General features: G+C 48.1%; 1 protein-coding gene across 4 annotated transcripts in view; it reads left to right on the top strand.

Moving 5' to 3' along the window:
- MAMLD1 (mastermind like domain containing 1) overlaps positions 1-12,684 on the top strand; it is a 111,936-nt gene extending 99,252 nt beyond the window's left edge. For 3 of the 4 annotated variants that reach the window (XM_079765312.1, XM_079765313.1, XM_079765311.1), the window contains 2 exons: positions 9,210-9,294; positions 10,570-12,684. In XM_079765312.1, coding sequence (XP_079621438.1) covers positions 9,210-9,294; positions 10,570-11,714 — 1,230 coding nt within the window. In that variant the 3' untranslated portion in view covers positions 11,715-12,684. Of the gene's footprint in view, positions 1-2,425; positions 2,670-9,209; positions 9,295-10,569 lie in introns of all 4 variants that reach the window. The other variant, XM_079765314.1, reaches the window with a different exon arrangement.
- Positions 12,685-13,805: the final 1,121 nt, after the last annotated feature.

Here is a 13,805-nt window from a genome sequence, read left to right as displayed (position 1 = left end):
TTTCTTTGAAACGTGGGCCTCACATTTAAAGGGAGTTTGATAAGCAGGTTTTTTTCCCCAAATTAAGTAAAATGGAGAATATGTGCAAGCATTATCTATAAAGCCCCTAGTCAGTCAGAGTCAAGATAGAATCTTATCTATTTTATTTCATGTTTCTTTTTAACTGGAATTGGACTGGTCTTTGAACCGCCTCTTCCCATTCTGCTCCACCTGAATGAGTGTCTCCAGGCCCATTCCCAATGGCTGCTGAATGGAGTTGCCCACATTGTGGGGGCATCTTTTGTTGCTGGTAATTCCCATGTGCTATCTGCAGTTATTTCTACGTAGTGAACTACTGAGGCACTGCACACATATGTTAATGCTGATGGGGGAGTCCTGTTCCTTGACCCATCACTAATATCCTACAAGTCACATGAAACTACCAGGGATTCCTGAGCAAAAGTTTAAAAATAAGCCCCATTCATTGCTTTTAAAATGTGTCATCATGGAATAAGCAAATAATCAAAACTCTAGTAATATTTGCATTTTAGGATTGTAAAAATGTCAAGAGGCTATAAAATCGTATTTAAGATGTTCGAGGAGCTAGATATGCAGGCCTAGAGTTGTAAATTGTAGAAAGCAATGTTTCTGCTTATGTCCCAGATGACCTTGATGCAAGGACAAATTGGAACTTGATGCAGTGAAGCTGGAGATGGCCAGTAAGCTCAGCTGTGTACTGAACCCCACCCCATAGGAAAAGGCACTGGGTCATCCACAGTTGGTACACCATCAAATGCAAAGAATTTTTCTTTCCCAAGTGCATTGAGTTTAATTGCTAAGAATATTGCTTGTTGCTTTTTGATTTTGTATTGTTTGGGGGTGATGGTATAATTTCTAAAAATTTCCAGGTATTAGATTGTCTTTCTAGTCCCATCTTTAAGTAGTTATAATGTGTTTTTTAATAAAACATTTTGGTGCCCCACCCCCTTATAGAACCTTCCATATAATTTTCTCAATGGCATATTTTAACAATTTACATCTCAAAACTTGTTTTTGTATGGCAAGTTAATGATTAAACACACACACACACACACACACACACACACACACACACACACACACACACCATGGCAAACTTCATGTGGGCTTTGGAACTAGGTAAACCTGGGTTCGCATCCTACTCTGCTACTAACTAGCTGTGTGACTTTGTGTAACTCAGTTAACTTCTCTGGGCCTCATTGTCCTCATCTGTAAAATAAAGACAACAATAGTTCCTGCCTCATGTACAGATTGAATGATTCTGAATACTGAAAGCATTTGGGTTCATAGCAAATGCTCAGTAAATTTCATGGTGGCAATTTTTTATTATTGATCAAATAATGCATCCAACTATCTACTGGTCTGTCATCACTGCAGAGACTTGAGCACACTAGATGATGCTTAGTGCTTATTGCAGTGAATCAAATTGATTCCAACTGTTTAGCTTTGATTTGGGGGATAAATATTTCCCTTTCTACTGGGATATTTGGTAGGAGACGCAGATGAATAGTTGCAGCTTGGGTGTGAAGAGGCTGTCTCACATAGAAAGAAGAACTCATCAATGCAGGCTTCCCCCTGGTTTTTTTGGACACCACTGTTGCCAAGTGCTTGGCGTGCTTGTCAGGATTTCAGGGCTATATCAGTAGCTCATTCGAGTCTTGAAGCTTTCTCTAACATGGATATCAAGTACGGAGTTTTTAATTGCCTTTAGCTGAAAGAATTAGGTCATATGTTCAATTCTGAATAAATTCCTGTCTTCTAAAACATGATGGAAAGGGAAGGTCCCACCCATACACAAGTCCCGAAACTTTGGGGCCCTGGCAAGGTGAAGTGCAGTGAGGACTGTTGTGAGATTTCCACTTGACTGTTTGGTTTTGCACTCACCATTTGGTTTTGCAGATTCCTCAACATGTCTACACACATACCTACCTACAAACCAATTTAGAACTGTGTTCTCTGTTGTGGGGGCCAGGGTGGGTAAGGAGGGATCGGGATTGGTGGAGGTCATTGCCAATGAACCAGCTTAACTGACCTAGCTTTACTCCCATTTCCAACATGACAGTGACCGGTCAAGACAGAGGATCCTTAACTGAGATCCACGGATGGATATTAAGTGGTCCGGAAAACTCCTAAAATTATATGTAAAATGTTGGTGGGTTGGAATGGGGAGACACCACTGTAAGTGCTTTTTCTGTGGAGAGAAACCATAGCTTTTAACTGATTCTCAAAGGAGTCTGTGACCCAAGACCATTAAAACTGCAAATCTGTTTGGTTTTGTTGCCCCAGACCAGTTGGTGTGTATAAACAACACTCAAATGACCCAACTAGACGGTCAGGGAAGTGACAAGATCAGTCAGAACCATTTTGTGGCCAAGCAGCTGATGAATTGTTCAATCGGTTGTTGTAGAGTCATATAGACAAAGCCTGCAAGCTTGGGGAAGCCAGGCCCCCCCAGGTCAGCCTCGGGCATCAGCCCCCATCCTGCCAGGCCCTGGGGAGTGAGTCCTTCCTGCCCAGCAGCTCCTTTGCTCATGAGCTGGCCCAAGTCACCTCCTCGTACAGCACCTCAGAGGCAGCGCCCTGGGGCGGCTGGGATCCGAAGGCCTGGAGGCAGGTGCCTGCTCCACTACTGCCTAGCTGCGACGCTGTAGGTAAGTCACTTCCCCTGAGCCTCGCTTTCCTCATCTGTCAACCGGGGCGCAGTTCCCTGCTCAGCCTGCTCGCCTGCCTCACAGGGTTGTTGGGAGGAACACAGGAGGTGACAGCCCATAAAGCTCTGTACACCTAGGAGGGATTTCTAATGCTTTCTCTACTGTGTCCCGGCCAGTCTTTGGCAGAGAGAACACCCAAGCAAGCCGAGTGCTTCAGGTGCCTCAGCATCACCTCCAGGGAAATAAGTGGGGCTTGCCCCTGGTGCAGTTACTCCCTTCCTGCTGTTCACCTTCCAGCATCCCAGTTCTTTCCCTGCCTGTCTGTTCCTGCAGCCAGACTGTGAGCCTGAGGGAGACAGGGGCTGCACTTCTGCACCTTGAATGGCCTCAGTGCCCACCCACTCCATACCTAGTGGGTGCTCAGGAACTGCCTCTCCTGACAGTGAACTGCTGTGGACTCTGCACCCAGAGGTGTTCCTCGACCCCACCCAGGATTTGCACACCTTAAAAGTGAGAAGTTGGATATCCCCACTGGAGTACTGGCAGCCTGGGAAGGGCAAACAGAAGGAATCCGAACCAAGCCTGTCCAACATGGCTATGAGTTTGGATCATCCTGCAGAGTCCAGAAGAAATGGCTTGACTTGCCCTAAAGAGTCACATTAGTGGTCATGAGAGCAACATGGAGGACACCAGCCAGAATGGGCCTTGGCAGAGTATTTCATTTGGATCGTGGAGTTGTTCTAGTGCATGAAATATCAATGTGCACAGGATGTCTTCCCTAAATTCAGAGAAGACTGGAGAAATGAGCATTGCTAAGTGATAGCGATCAGAAGATGGTCATCAGGCTGAAAGGGCCTCTGGGATTCTGGCCTTTAATGGAAATTCTGCTTTGTTACATACAGCCTTGTTCTCTTTATCTGCCTGCCCTGGCTGGGAAGAACAAGCAGTGCTTTTCGTTCAAGGGGTATTGATTTTTTCTCTCTTTTTTGCCCCTTTTTTCTGTGCACTCTTGGAGTCACAGTGGTCTTCAGTTAAAACCTGAGAAATCTTGTCCAGCACAAAGCTGCCAGGGAAACAGAATTGGCAAAAACAGATGGGGACATCATGCACTCAGGATGTCACTGCTCTTCCCTGTCCCTGGAAGTCAAAAACAAGAGGATCCCAGCTAGCTTGCCTCATGAATTCCTATCCTCACCCCCACTTATGTCTACGCAAGTCAATGCCTTCTATCCAGCAGTGAAGGGTGGGACAGACGCTTGGCCCCCTAATCTTCTTTATGAAGCTTTGATAGTTGGGCCTACCTGGGGGCGCTTTGAGGGACAGTGCCTTGCCAGCTCAGCCTGTGACTCAGGAAAGCCAGACTCAGTGTGAGACAGAGAAGGCAAGCACCACAGGGAAAGAAGAAAGGCAAGCTTCAAAAGACATTTGTGTCCTCTGCCCTGGGATATTCCCAGCATTTAGACCAAGCCCTTCTGGGACTAGGCAGTCCTGAAACAACCAAGGAGACCAGAGAGGAGTTAGAATAGAGTTCATACTGTTGGAGGTCAAGTGGAAAGACAGAAAATGGAGAGTGAAAAAGCTGATCTACAGTTCTGCCATTTGCTTTTGATGCTATTGTTTTATGAAGGCCCCATTGACAGCTTCAGATCGGTTCAAACCCCAGGGCAGCACCATCACCATGGAAAAGGTCCCTGGCTCCTGTGCAAGGAGCTCCGAGGAGCAAAGAAAGACCCCCCAGTGGACTAGTGCTGACCCCAGTCTTGCCTAGCTTAGAGAACTTTGTGGCAGGTTCTGATTTACCTTCAGGGCCCCAAGCCCTGACCTGAGGTTTCTGATGTGCCCCCCACACCCCCACCTACTCCTGATCCCTTCACACATTGTATTTTCTTTAGAAGATATTAAAATCATCTGAAATGACCTTTGGTTGACTTACAGCCTCCCCTCCAATGTAAGTTCCATAAAAGTAGAGAAGCACAGTGCTGTCCCCATGCCTGGGAAAGAGCCTGACCCAAAGTAAACCCACAAGAAATGTATGTCAGCTGACTGACAGACAGACATGCTGGGCTTCCAATGAAACCCTCTCTTCCCATTAGATATTTGGGCAGGTTCATTCTGGGGGACCAGAATCAATGAGGCCCACACCTTGCAGGCTGCATTTGGGCAGGGAAGGTCATTGATCAAAGGCAACACAAAAGGGCAGGTGCTCAGCAGCCCCCACCCCCGCAAGATCTAGGCCTGAGGTTCACAGGGAGAAGTGGCCTGATGGCACACTCATTACTCCCAATGGTGTGGCCTCCTCTAGAGGCATTCTGGAGAAAATAAGTCACAATCTCTGAGAGTTAGGAGGGACTAGGAAAAGAATTTCACCTGCCATTCACTATAGAAAGTCTCTGTAGTTTCTGGAGAACATCTACGGAGAATTTTCACCTAAAAGCATCCACACGCCCTCAAGCAGGGCTTCTGATGCAAGTGTCTACATTGCCTTCATCCATGGGCCATGGCAAGTCTGAGGTGTCCCCATCCATATGAGTGTGGGAGCCCCCAGAGCTCAGGTCTTGATTTCATAATCTCCATGCAGAATACTGTCGTCCTGTCATTTTAAATGAAAAGTCAATAGAGTAGGTGAGGTGTCTCCAAATCTGATTTTCAAAAACTGCAAAAGGTGTTTTCCTAGTAGAGTAATAAACAAACAAACCCATACACAAGAGCTCATTAACCTTTGAACTTATAACACATAGTTGAGTGCCTTCTGCTGCAGGGAGTGCTCATGAGCTACATTTCCTGGGAAAGGAGGCTGGGGTTTCCTAGTGGTAGAAAAAAATATCTCCTCTTTCTCTTCCTTTTTCCCCTCCTCTTCCTTCTACTTATCCTTATTATCTTCCTCTCTCCCTCTCCCTTCCTTTTCTTCCCTCCTTACCCTTGGTTTCCCTTGCCTCCTCCCTCTCTCCTTTCCTGCATCAATGTGCTCTTCACAATAAGGCTTTGGATCTATTATCTGAGGTCCCCCAGAAGATATTCCATTGTAATCCCCTTCCCAGTCAGAATGCTCTCCTCCTGGAAATCACTAGGCCAGCAACCAATCTAATTCCAGCTGAAATCCAGGAAGCTTTGTAGGCATCTGTGTGTGATTCCTGTTCATCAGCTTCTCCATCCCATCCCCCATCTTGCTTTGCTGGATTAAGTGGTTGAGTCAGTCCTGAGAACATCCCTGGCAGTGATGTTAAGAAGCATCCAAGGCGATTCCATGGGGCTTTCAGGAGCCATTCACCTGTGATGACTGAAAAGCAAAGTTGACACAGCACCTGTCCTGATCTGTGGGAGCATGGGGGTTGGGGGGTAGAGGGGGTGTGGGGAGTGGAGTGGAGGGGAGCTGGGGCTGTGTTGGACTCAATTATACCAGGGAGTAGCAGTAGGGTTTGGGCCAGTCTTTTGAAATCTCTCCTGAATAGCACACAGATAAAGCACTAGCCCTGCTAAAGTGCCCATACATGGACCAGGGCTTTGCAGCTTCCTGAGCATCAGAAAGAAGCTTCCAAAAAAGCAACTCTATGACTTCCCAGGTCCCCCTTTTGGCTAAAATTTGGCCCCTTGGCCCAGCAGGACTGGGAGGAGCTGTGACAGAAGATCCAGGGCCCTAGTTCTCTGGGAAACTTCCTGCTGGCACCAGCCCAGTCTTATCCATGTGACCAGCATGGGGAAGCACAACTAGGCTTTAAAAGGACCCACCAACACTGCCCTATCAGTGTCACCTGGCACAATAGGATTCAGTACCATGACAATCACAGCCTTTGAAAAATGAGTTATTTGATGACCTCCTCCAATAAGCATGCTTATGGAAATCCACAGGTTACAGCAATTTTCAGCCACCCCTTCCTCCTGGTTACTGAAAACATTTGTCATTTCCTGTTTTCTCCATTTCCCAAAGATTCTAATTGTCAGTGTCAAAAGGCAACAACTGTTTTCTTGGGGCTTATCTTTGGAGCACATTGATTCAGAACAAAGGATGGGGGCCTCCATCTGCAAAACAAAGGAAGCAGCCTCCTAGGGAGGCCTGGAGAGTGCTCTGGCTGCTGGGCCAGGGACAACAGGCCCAGGCCCAGAACACAGGACTGGGAGTGCCCTGGACAGCCCCAGTAGTATGAAGAGACACCACTTGACAACAGTGCCCCAGGACCCTAGAGGGCCTGACCCATAGGCTGGATGTCAAGTGTACCCTTTGAACTTTGGGAATATGTGTAACCATGCCAATAGCCAGGTTTTCCTTTCAACTCTGGATGCTGTGGGTTTTGTGCTTCCTTAGATGAACACTAGCCAACACCCCCCCTTCTCCCTGCAACCCTGGACTATATGAGAAGCATTCTCTTATCTGGCAGACACTACCCAGTTCCTCCACTCTCTGACTTTGGTCTCCCATGCCTTTGATGTATCATTCTTCTCTGCCTCTTTCCTTTTGGGCTCTTCTGCCCTTCCCCTGGTTTTTCTTTGGTTGCACTCTGTAGCCTCCACCTGCCCCCAACCCCCACCCCTCTACAACTATGTTATTTGATGAAACCAATGGGCCAGCCAATGGAGAAGAAGTTAGGGTCAGTGTAGACCTAGCCAGCCACAGAAGCCATTCCCCAGAAGCAGCGGGTTGGACAGGCAGAGCAACCCAGGGTCTGCAGTTAAGAGACATGGCACTGCCTAGCCGTGTTGCTTTGGGCAAGTCATGTAAGCTTTCTGTCTGAGCCTTAGATGTCATGTGAGTAAGCTGGGGTCCATAGATCTTCTGCCCTTATCTTCTAAGGCTGGTGTAAGGGTAAAAGGGAAGAACACAAGTGAAAGAGTTGCCTCAGAAATGCCTGCCTATCCTGAGCATTTCAAGCAGATCCTAGCCCCCCACTCCCTTCTTGATGGCATGGCCTTGGGAGGTCATATGGCCCCTGTACTCCTAGTATCCAAATCAGTATCTCTGGGATAATAACGTGCCTACTTTAAAGGATTGTTGAAACACAATGTGAAATAATGGGTGCAACGTGTTCAGTACAGTAAGCACACATGAAGGCAGTTATGCCACCTTCATACTTTAGCAGTAAGAGGGCAGCTCCATGGGCCGTCTGAGAAACAGAATCTCCACCACCCACATCCCAGCAGCCACGGGGGGGGGGGGTGGGGAGGGATGCTGAGGGGCAGGCAAGAGCGCAGACAGGAAGCAGGCTAAGGCCAGGATGGTGAAATCGCTTTTAGTGTAGTCTTCCCAGTGCCATGTGTTTGTCCTCTCTGCCTTGGCAGGAACTGAGGCCAGGAACTGCCGCCAGGCCTGGGAGCCGGGCACTCTTCCAAGTGCCGGTTCTCCGCCTGCCCCCATCCCACGCCCCAAAGTCAGCCCTCTAAGTGCAGAAAAGCAAGCCATCCCATGTTGTAGGGTCAAGTCTTCTGGCATCCAAGAGGATGCAGCTCAGAAAGTGGACTCAAGGGTGTGTGCTCCCTTGTGGAGCTGCCTTGGTTATTGGCACACTTGTGAGCAGGCTTCTTGAGAAGCGGGGAGAGATGGCAGTGAATAAGCCCTGGACTGGGAGTCAGAACTGGATCCCAGTCACAACCTGGCTCCAAATGGTTGAGAGTCTCTGTGCAAGGGGCAAGTCATGCCTTCCACTTGCTCTCATCTGGTTCTCTTTGGACTGTCCCTTGAGTTGCTCCCATACTCTGTGCTGGGACTACAGCCCTCAAGCTTGGCTCCTCCCCTTGCCCCATCCAGCTTGGAAATGGAGACAGGAAACTCATCCCAATTGTCCATGCTGCAGCCAGTCAGGAGAAAGAAGGGAAGTTGACAGTGAGTGACTACTCTGGGTGCATCCTTCTGACCATGTGATCATCCTGCTCTTCCTGCCAGGACCACCCAGAACAATACTCAGCCCTTTCCCCATGACAACCCAGCAGAATCTGGGTACCCACCACCACATAGCCCAGAGTCAGCTCTGCCCCAGCCTCAGCATCCCTGGTTTGCTCAACCATTTTTGTCTGTGCGATTTGGAGTTTGAGCCCTACCCCAATCAGTGTCCTCTGAATGCAGCCAGTTTGTCTGGGTCTCCCTGATACTGACATGCCCAGACTCTTGTCAGCACTATAGACATGGTCTGGCCAAGACAGAGTAGTGTAGGACTGTCACCTCCCTCCTTCTACATACTCTGCTTCTATTAATGCGACTTAATGTTACATTTGCTCTTTTGGTGACTGCATCTCATTGCTGACCCATCCTGAGCAGAAGGACATCCAAAATGCCTAAATCTTTTTCTACGTGCTCTTGCTGTTAAGCTCTGTGTCTCCTGCCCCATCCTATGCTGTCGCAGTTGGCTTTTTAACCCAGGTTGCAGAATCCTACTTTTATTTATACCTGTGGAATTTTGCTTGGGAGGGTGGGGCATGCATGCAAGTGTGTGTTGGTGTGTTCACTCATGCTTTCTGCTATACCAAAGCCAAGTCCTGGGTCCCCACAGTGATTCCAAGGCAAATATTTCTTGATAGACGTATTCTAACATGTCTTTTTCATCTTCCGTTTAGCAAGAGAAACAGAAATCAGGTCTTATGGCAATGACCCCTGAACAGCAGAGTGCGTATATCGCCCAACAGATGAATCAATTTCAAGGTAAGCAGTTAAGATCAATCTTCCCAGAGGGACAGGCTAGGGGTTGTAGTGTGGGATGAGAATTCACCCCAGAGTATGCAGTTACTGTGGGTGTTTCTGAAAGTATTGAGGGAAAGAGGGGAAGTCTGGGAGTCAGTTCAGTAGCACCCTGGTTGGACCTCTCACACTGGAACTTGAATAGGATCCCAATTAAAGGTTAGGTCTTAATGACTCTGACATCACTGTTTAATTCAAGAGTTTGATTAAACTAAGTCAGGTGCCTTAAAGCAGTTATTCTCAATGGGAGAAGGGCATACTCCCTAGGGTTTTATCAGAATCAACTGAGGCTGCCACAGCCCCAGAGTTCTGATCCTGCCCTTCTTGCTCCCAACCCAGTGACCTTCTTTCTAATAGGATCCTGGACCATCTCCCATGTGTGGGCAATGGAAAAGAGGTTGAAGTTGTGCCTCAAAGAGTCTGTGGTGGGGGGCTGCCAGAGCCTCCACAGACAGCAGGGGTCCCCACTTTATCATGGCAGCTGTGAATGCAATCAACTTTTATTGGTCAGAGATACAGCTGTTTGAAAAGGGGAAAAAACACAGGCATTGTCCCTACTTCTCGGAGCTTCCAGATTAGTCAGGGAGACACGTGGTAAGCAATCCTTACTGGCCGATAGTGACATTGTGCAAGACCAAGCGTACTCTCACCTGGGGCTCAGTGAAAGCTGCTTGCCCTCCAACAAGTGGTCAGCATCTTCATTTTAACCAATGCTACCATCATGCCATTGCTCCTCCATTCATATGCAGAAAACCCTGTTTTGGGGGCCTAAACACTAGCTGAATATTGCACCTGCCCAGGTCAAGCATACTTCAACTGTAGGGACAGGGAAAACAAGTTCCAGGAAGGCCATTTCATCTGTCAAGGGATGGGCAATGCCAGGCCTGCTTACAGAGTATTGAGTATGAGAGCAGACCAAGACCCTGGCCTCATAGAGCTTATAATCTATTTGAAAAGACAGACAGATAAGCTGGCATTTTTCATCCAACATTATCTGTACTTGGTGGGGGGCAGGGGTGTGTGAGCACAGACCCAGGAATCTAAGAGGGCTCCCTAGAAGAACTGCAGTCCAGACTGAGGGTGGAAGAACAGAGGGGAAAAGAGTTGGGGAACAGAGGATGCTCAGTAGGAGCCAAGGGTGGAAGGTGAGAAATCAGTGCTAGGCTGGTACGCCCCACCAGCAACTGCAGCAAAATTGAGGATGCCTTTGGAATTGACCCCCCTTCTCTCTTTCTGTAGCCGTCCAAGAACAAGTCACCTCCAAGTGTAGCCAGACCAAGGCAAGCCCCCCTTCCAGCCAGCACATGATGCTACCCAGAGCTGAGCTCCTTCAGAACAATCTGAGTCCAGGAATGATCCCACCCAGCCGGCACCAGAGCCATGGGGGCATGATCTCACCAACCCCAGGCAAAAAGCAAGGAATTTTTAACTCCAGCCCCCTGTTTCCCATATCCTCACGCTCAGGCCAGAACCCCCTGGGCAGCCTTGGCTCTGTCTGCCAATACACACAGATGCCCAAGGCCTCCCCCTCAGGAGTGCTCCTGCCCAGGTTCTGTCCCAGCCCCCTGGGCAGCCAGCCTCTGAGTCCCCACCAGCTCAGACAGCCATGTGTGCCAAGAATGTCCACCTTGTTCAATAATGCCACATGGGTGGCAGCAGTAACTGCAAACCCAGCGGTCTCGAGGGAACCACCCCCCAGCCAAGTAGATAATAGCACCCAGCAGCAATTTAATAGCAACTCTATCTTCGCAAAGACACCTGTGAGATTCTCCCCAATAGCCCCAGCCTATCCATCGCAGCAGGCAGTTGTGCCTCCCAATCAGGGGAACCCAGAAGACAGACCTGGCCAGAAGGTCAATGCTGCCCTGGCCAACCCCAACTTCAGCCTCAGACAGAGCCCAGAGCGGGGTCCTGTGCCTGTGCTGAACGCCACCAAGTCCCTCCAGCAGGGCATAGACAGCTTTGGTCCGATGAGTCCCATACAGGCCATTGAGCCACCGCCAAGCTATGTGGCTGCTGCTGCCGCTGCTGCTGCTGCCTCCGCCATCACTGCTAGCCAGTCTCCAGGTCCATTCAACAGAATAGGTCCCCCTACTGAGCTGCCACCCTATGACTTTTTGCCCCAGCCCCAACCCCCATTAAATGATCTGATTTCACCACCTGACTGCAATGATATGGATTTCATTGAAGCTCTCTTGAAAGGCCCCAGCACGAGCCCAGATGAAGACTGGGTGTGTAACCTGAGGCTGATCGATGACATTTTGGAAGAGCAGCATGCTGCTGCCCAAAATGCCGCAGCCCAGAATGCCGGCCGAGTCACCCAGAATAGCCAGGATGGCGTCCCCAAAGTTGACATCACTTTAGGGAGTGGTGTGAATCCATAGCAAATTCACAACTGGCCCCAGACAGCCACACAAGTGTTTCCTCATTACAATCTGAGTGGCATCAGCCCATGCCCATCTGTCTCTCTACCTATAACAAAATGGAAAGCTGGTGATTTTTCAAAATACCTGTACATATTTGAAAATTTTGTAAATGGTTTTCCTAAACATTAATGACAGAAGTATTTATACTTCCTTTTGTGACTTTGTAAATAAAGTGACGGCTTTTGTTTCAGTACAATTGTGTTGATTATGCATTGTTTGTGTTTATTATACATTGTTGCAAATATGCAGACTGTGTTGTTCGCTCCAATGATCTCTAATAAGCCAGGTGTCTGAGTTGCTTACAGTTTTGATGCAACAGATGATGTGGATGTGACCAAGAGGTGTTGTACAAGCTAACAAATGCCACATAGAAAACCACTTGGCCATTTATTGCCATTTTCACGAAAAATTTGATCTCCTGATGTAATTCTTAATCTCTTTTTGCAAACCTGTCAGTCTCTGCTAGCTCTTTCCTGATAAGCACATTACAGCAGAAGCTGCTTTTATAGTAAGTGCCCTACAGAGGAAGTTTTCAAGGAGGCTGAGAGAGTTCTGTAGATTTGGAAAAGGTGAAGAGAGAGAATGAGAGTTGAACTCTCTCTGAGCTGTCAACCTTGAGGATCTATAGTGTCCGCTCTTTATCATTCAGTCAAGAGAACCTTAGCTTTGCACCTCTCCAGAGACACCCTTATAGGGTGAAGGTGAGATGTTCCTGGTTTAAAGCCTTTCAGTACTTGTTTTGATGTAAGGCTTTGTGGTTGGTGGGGAGGGAGTCTGTAAACATTAATACTTGATTTTTGGTTTGTCTTTGATGGTTTCTATCTGCAATTATCATCATGTATATTTCAGTGTCTGTTACAGAAAACCCACGCCCACTGTCCTATAAACTTTTCTCAGTGTTCAGACTCTATGTAATCACATTTTAATTGCCACCTCATATTTCGCCTCTTCGTTTGAAAACTGGCATCTCTTTCAAGCCAAAATGTTGTTTTTGTTCCTTCCTTCTGTAATAAACAGCCAAGAGAAAAGTGCCTTCGTTTTCATTTTTTAAGGGAGCATTCAGTACCTGCAAACCCATGTCAGTGAAACCAACCAGTGCCTTTGGTTCTTTCAGAACTTATTTGTGTCCTGAGAATTGGAAAGATGCTGCAGGGAGGGGCAAGGAGTGAAAAGTTTATGTAGGCAAGCAGCAATCACATCACAGCATAGAAGCTTGTCACTTGGGGTCTCAGCCCCTTGTTTTATAGAGGAAACCGGATGGGAAGCCACTAAGGTAATTCTCCACTTAGGGGGCAAGGGGAGGGTTGCACTGAGAATCTAAACTCTGCACCTTGATCCTCTTTCAGCTGAGAGGGTGACAGACCTTAATAAAGTGTCAACTCCTTCATGTAAGAGACACCCATATAGAGTGGCTAGAATGGGGGCTGTACCTTGAAGCAGGTGACATATCTGCTGTATGGGAGAGTGAAGTTCTTTGACTTCACAAAGACAACCAACAAGGCCCTGATGAAGCTACTGGGCAGCTGAGCACCCCTGCAGTGCGTCATGGTGGTAGTGGGGGACAGGGGTAAGGAAGGACACCCTGATCATCCTGAATGCTGAAGTGGGAAGTGCTCAGCAAGCTGGGGTGTGGATGCCACAGGAATGCCAGGGATCCCCATGGCTTAGCTTCATTTCCAGGACCACAGCAGAAGGGCAGTCTGCTCCAATTTGCCTGACTGTCCAAAACTTGCTAAGCTCCACCCAGTCTCCTTTAGCCTCACCCCCTCACACCCCCAGCATTTGCAGCAAGTTGGTTGGCTGCTGGTTGCTTCCCATTTAAACTACACAAAAACAAAAGGGACTCCTGTCACCCCACAGTAGGGCCACCCCTTAATAGCAAGAAAGTGGATTTCCAAGAGCTTCATCTGAATTTGGCTTATGTTTGGGCCTCATTTCCAGGGACCCTAATAAGATGGCTGGGACCTGTACCAGGAGTGGTCACGAGGTGAGTGCAGGTGATGGGTTGTAAGATGTCTCACATCTCCCCAAAGGTAGCAAAGAAGCCAG

This window comes from Cnephaeus nilssonii (assembly GCF_951640355.1).
Source record: "Cnephaeus nilssonii genome assembly, chromosome: X".
Classification (NCBI taxonomy): Eukaryota; Metazoa; Chordata; class Mammalia; order Chiroptera; family Vespertilionidae; genus Cnephaeus; species Cnephaeus nilssonii.
This window is presented reverse-complemented; position numbering and strand designations above follow the sequence as displayed.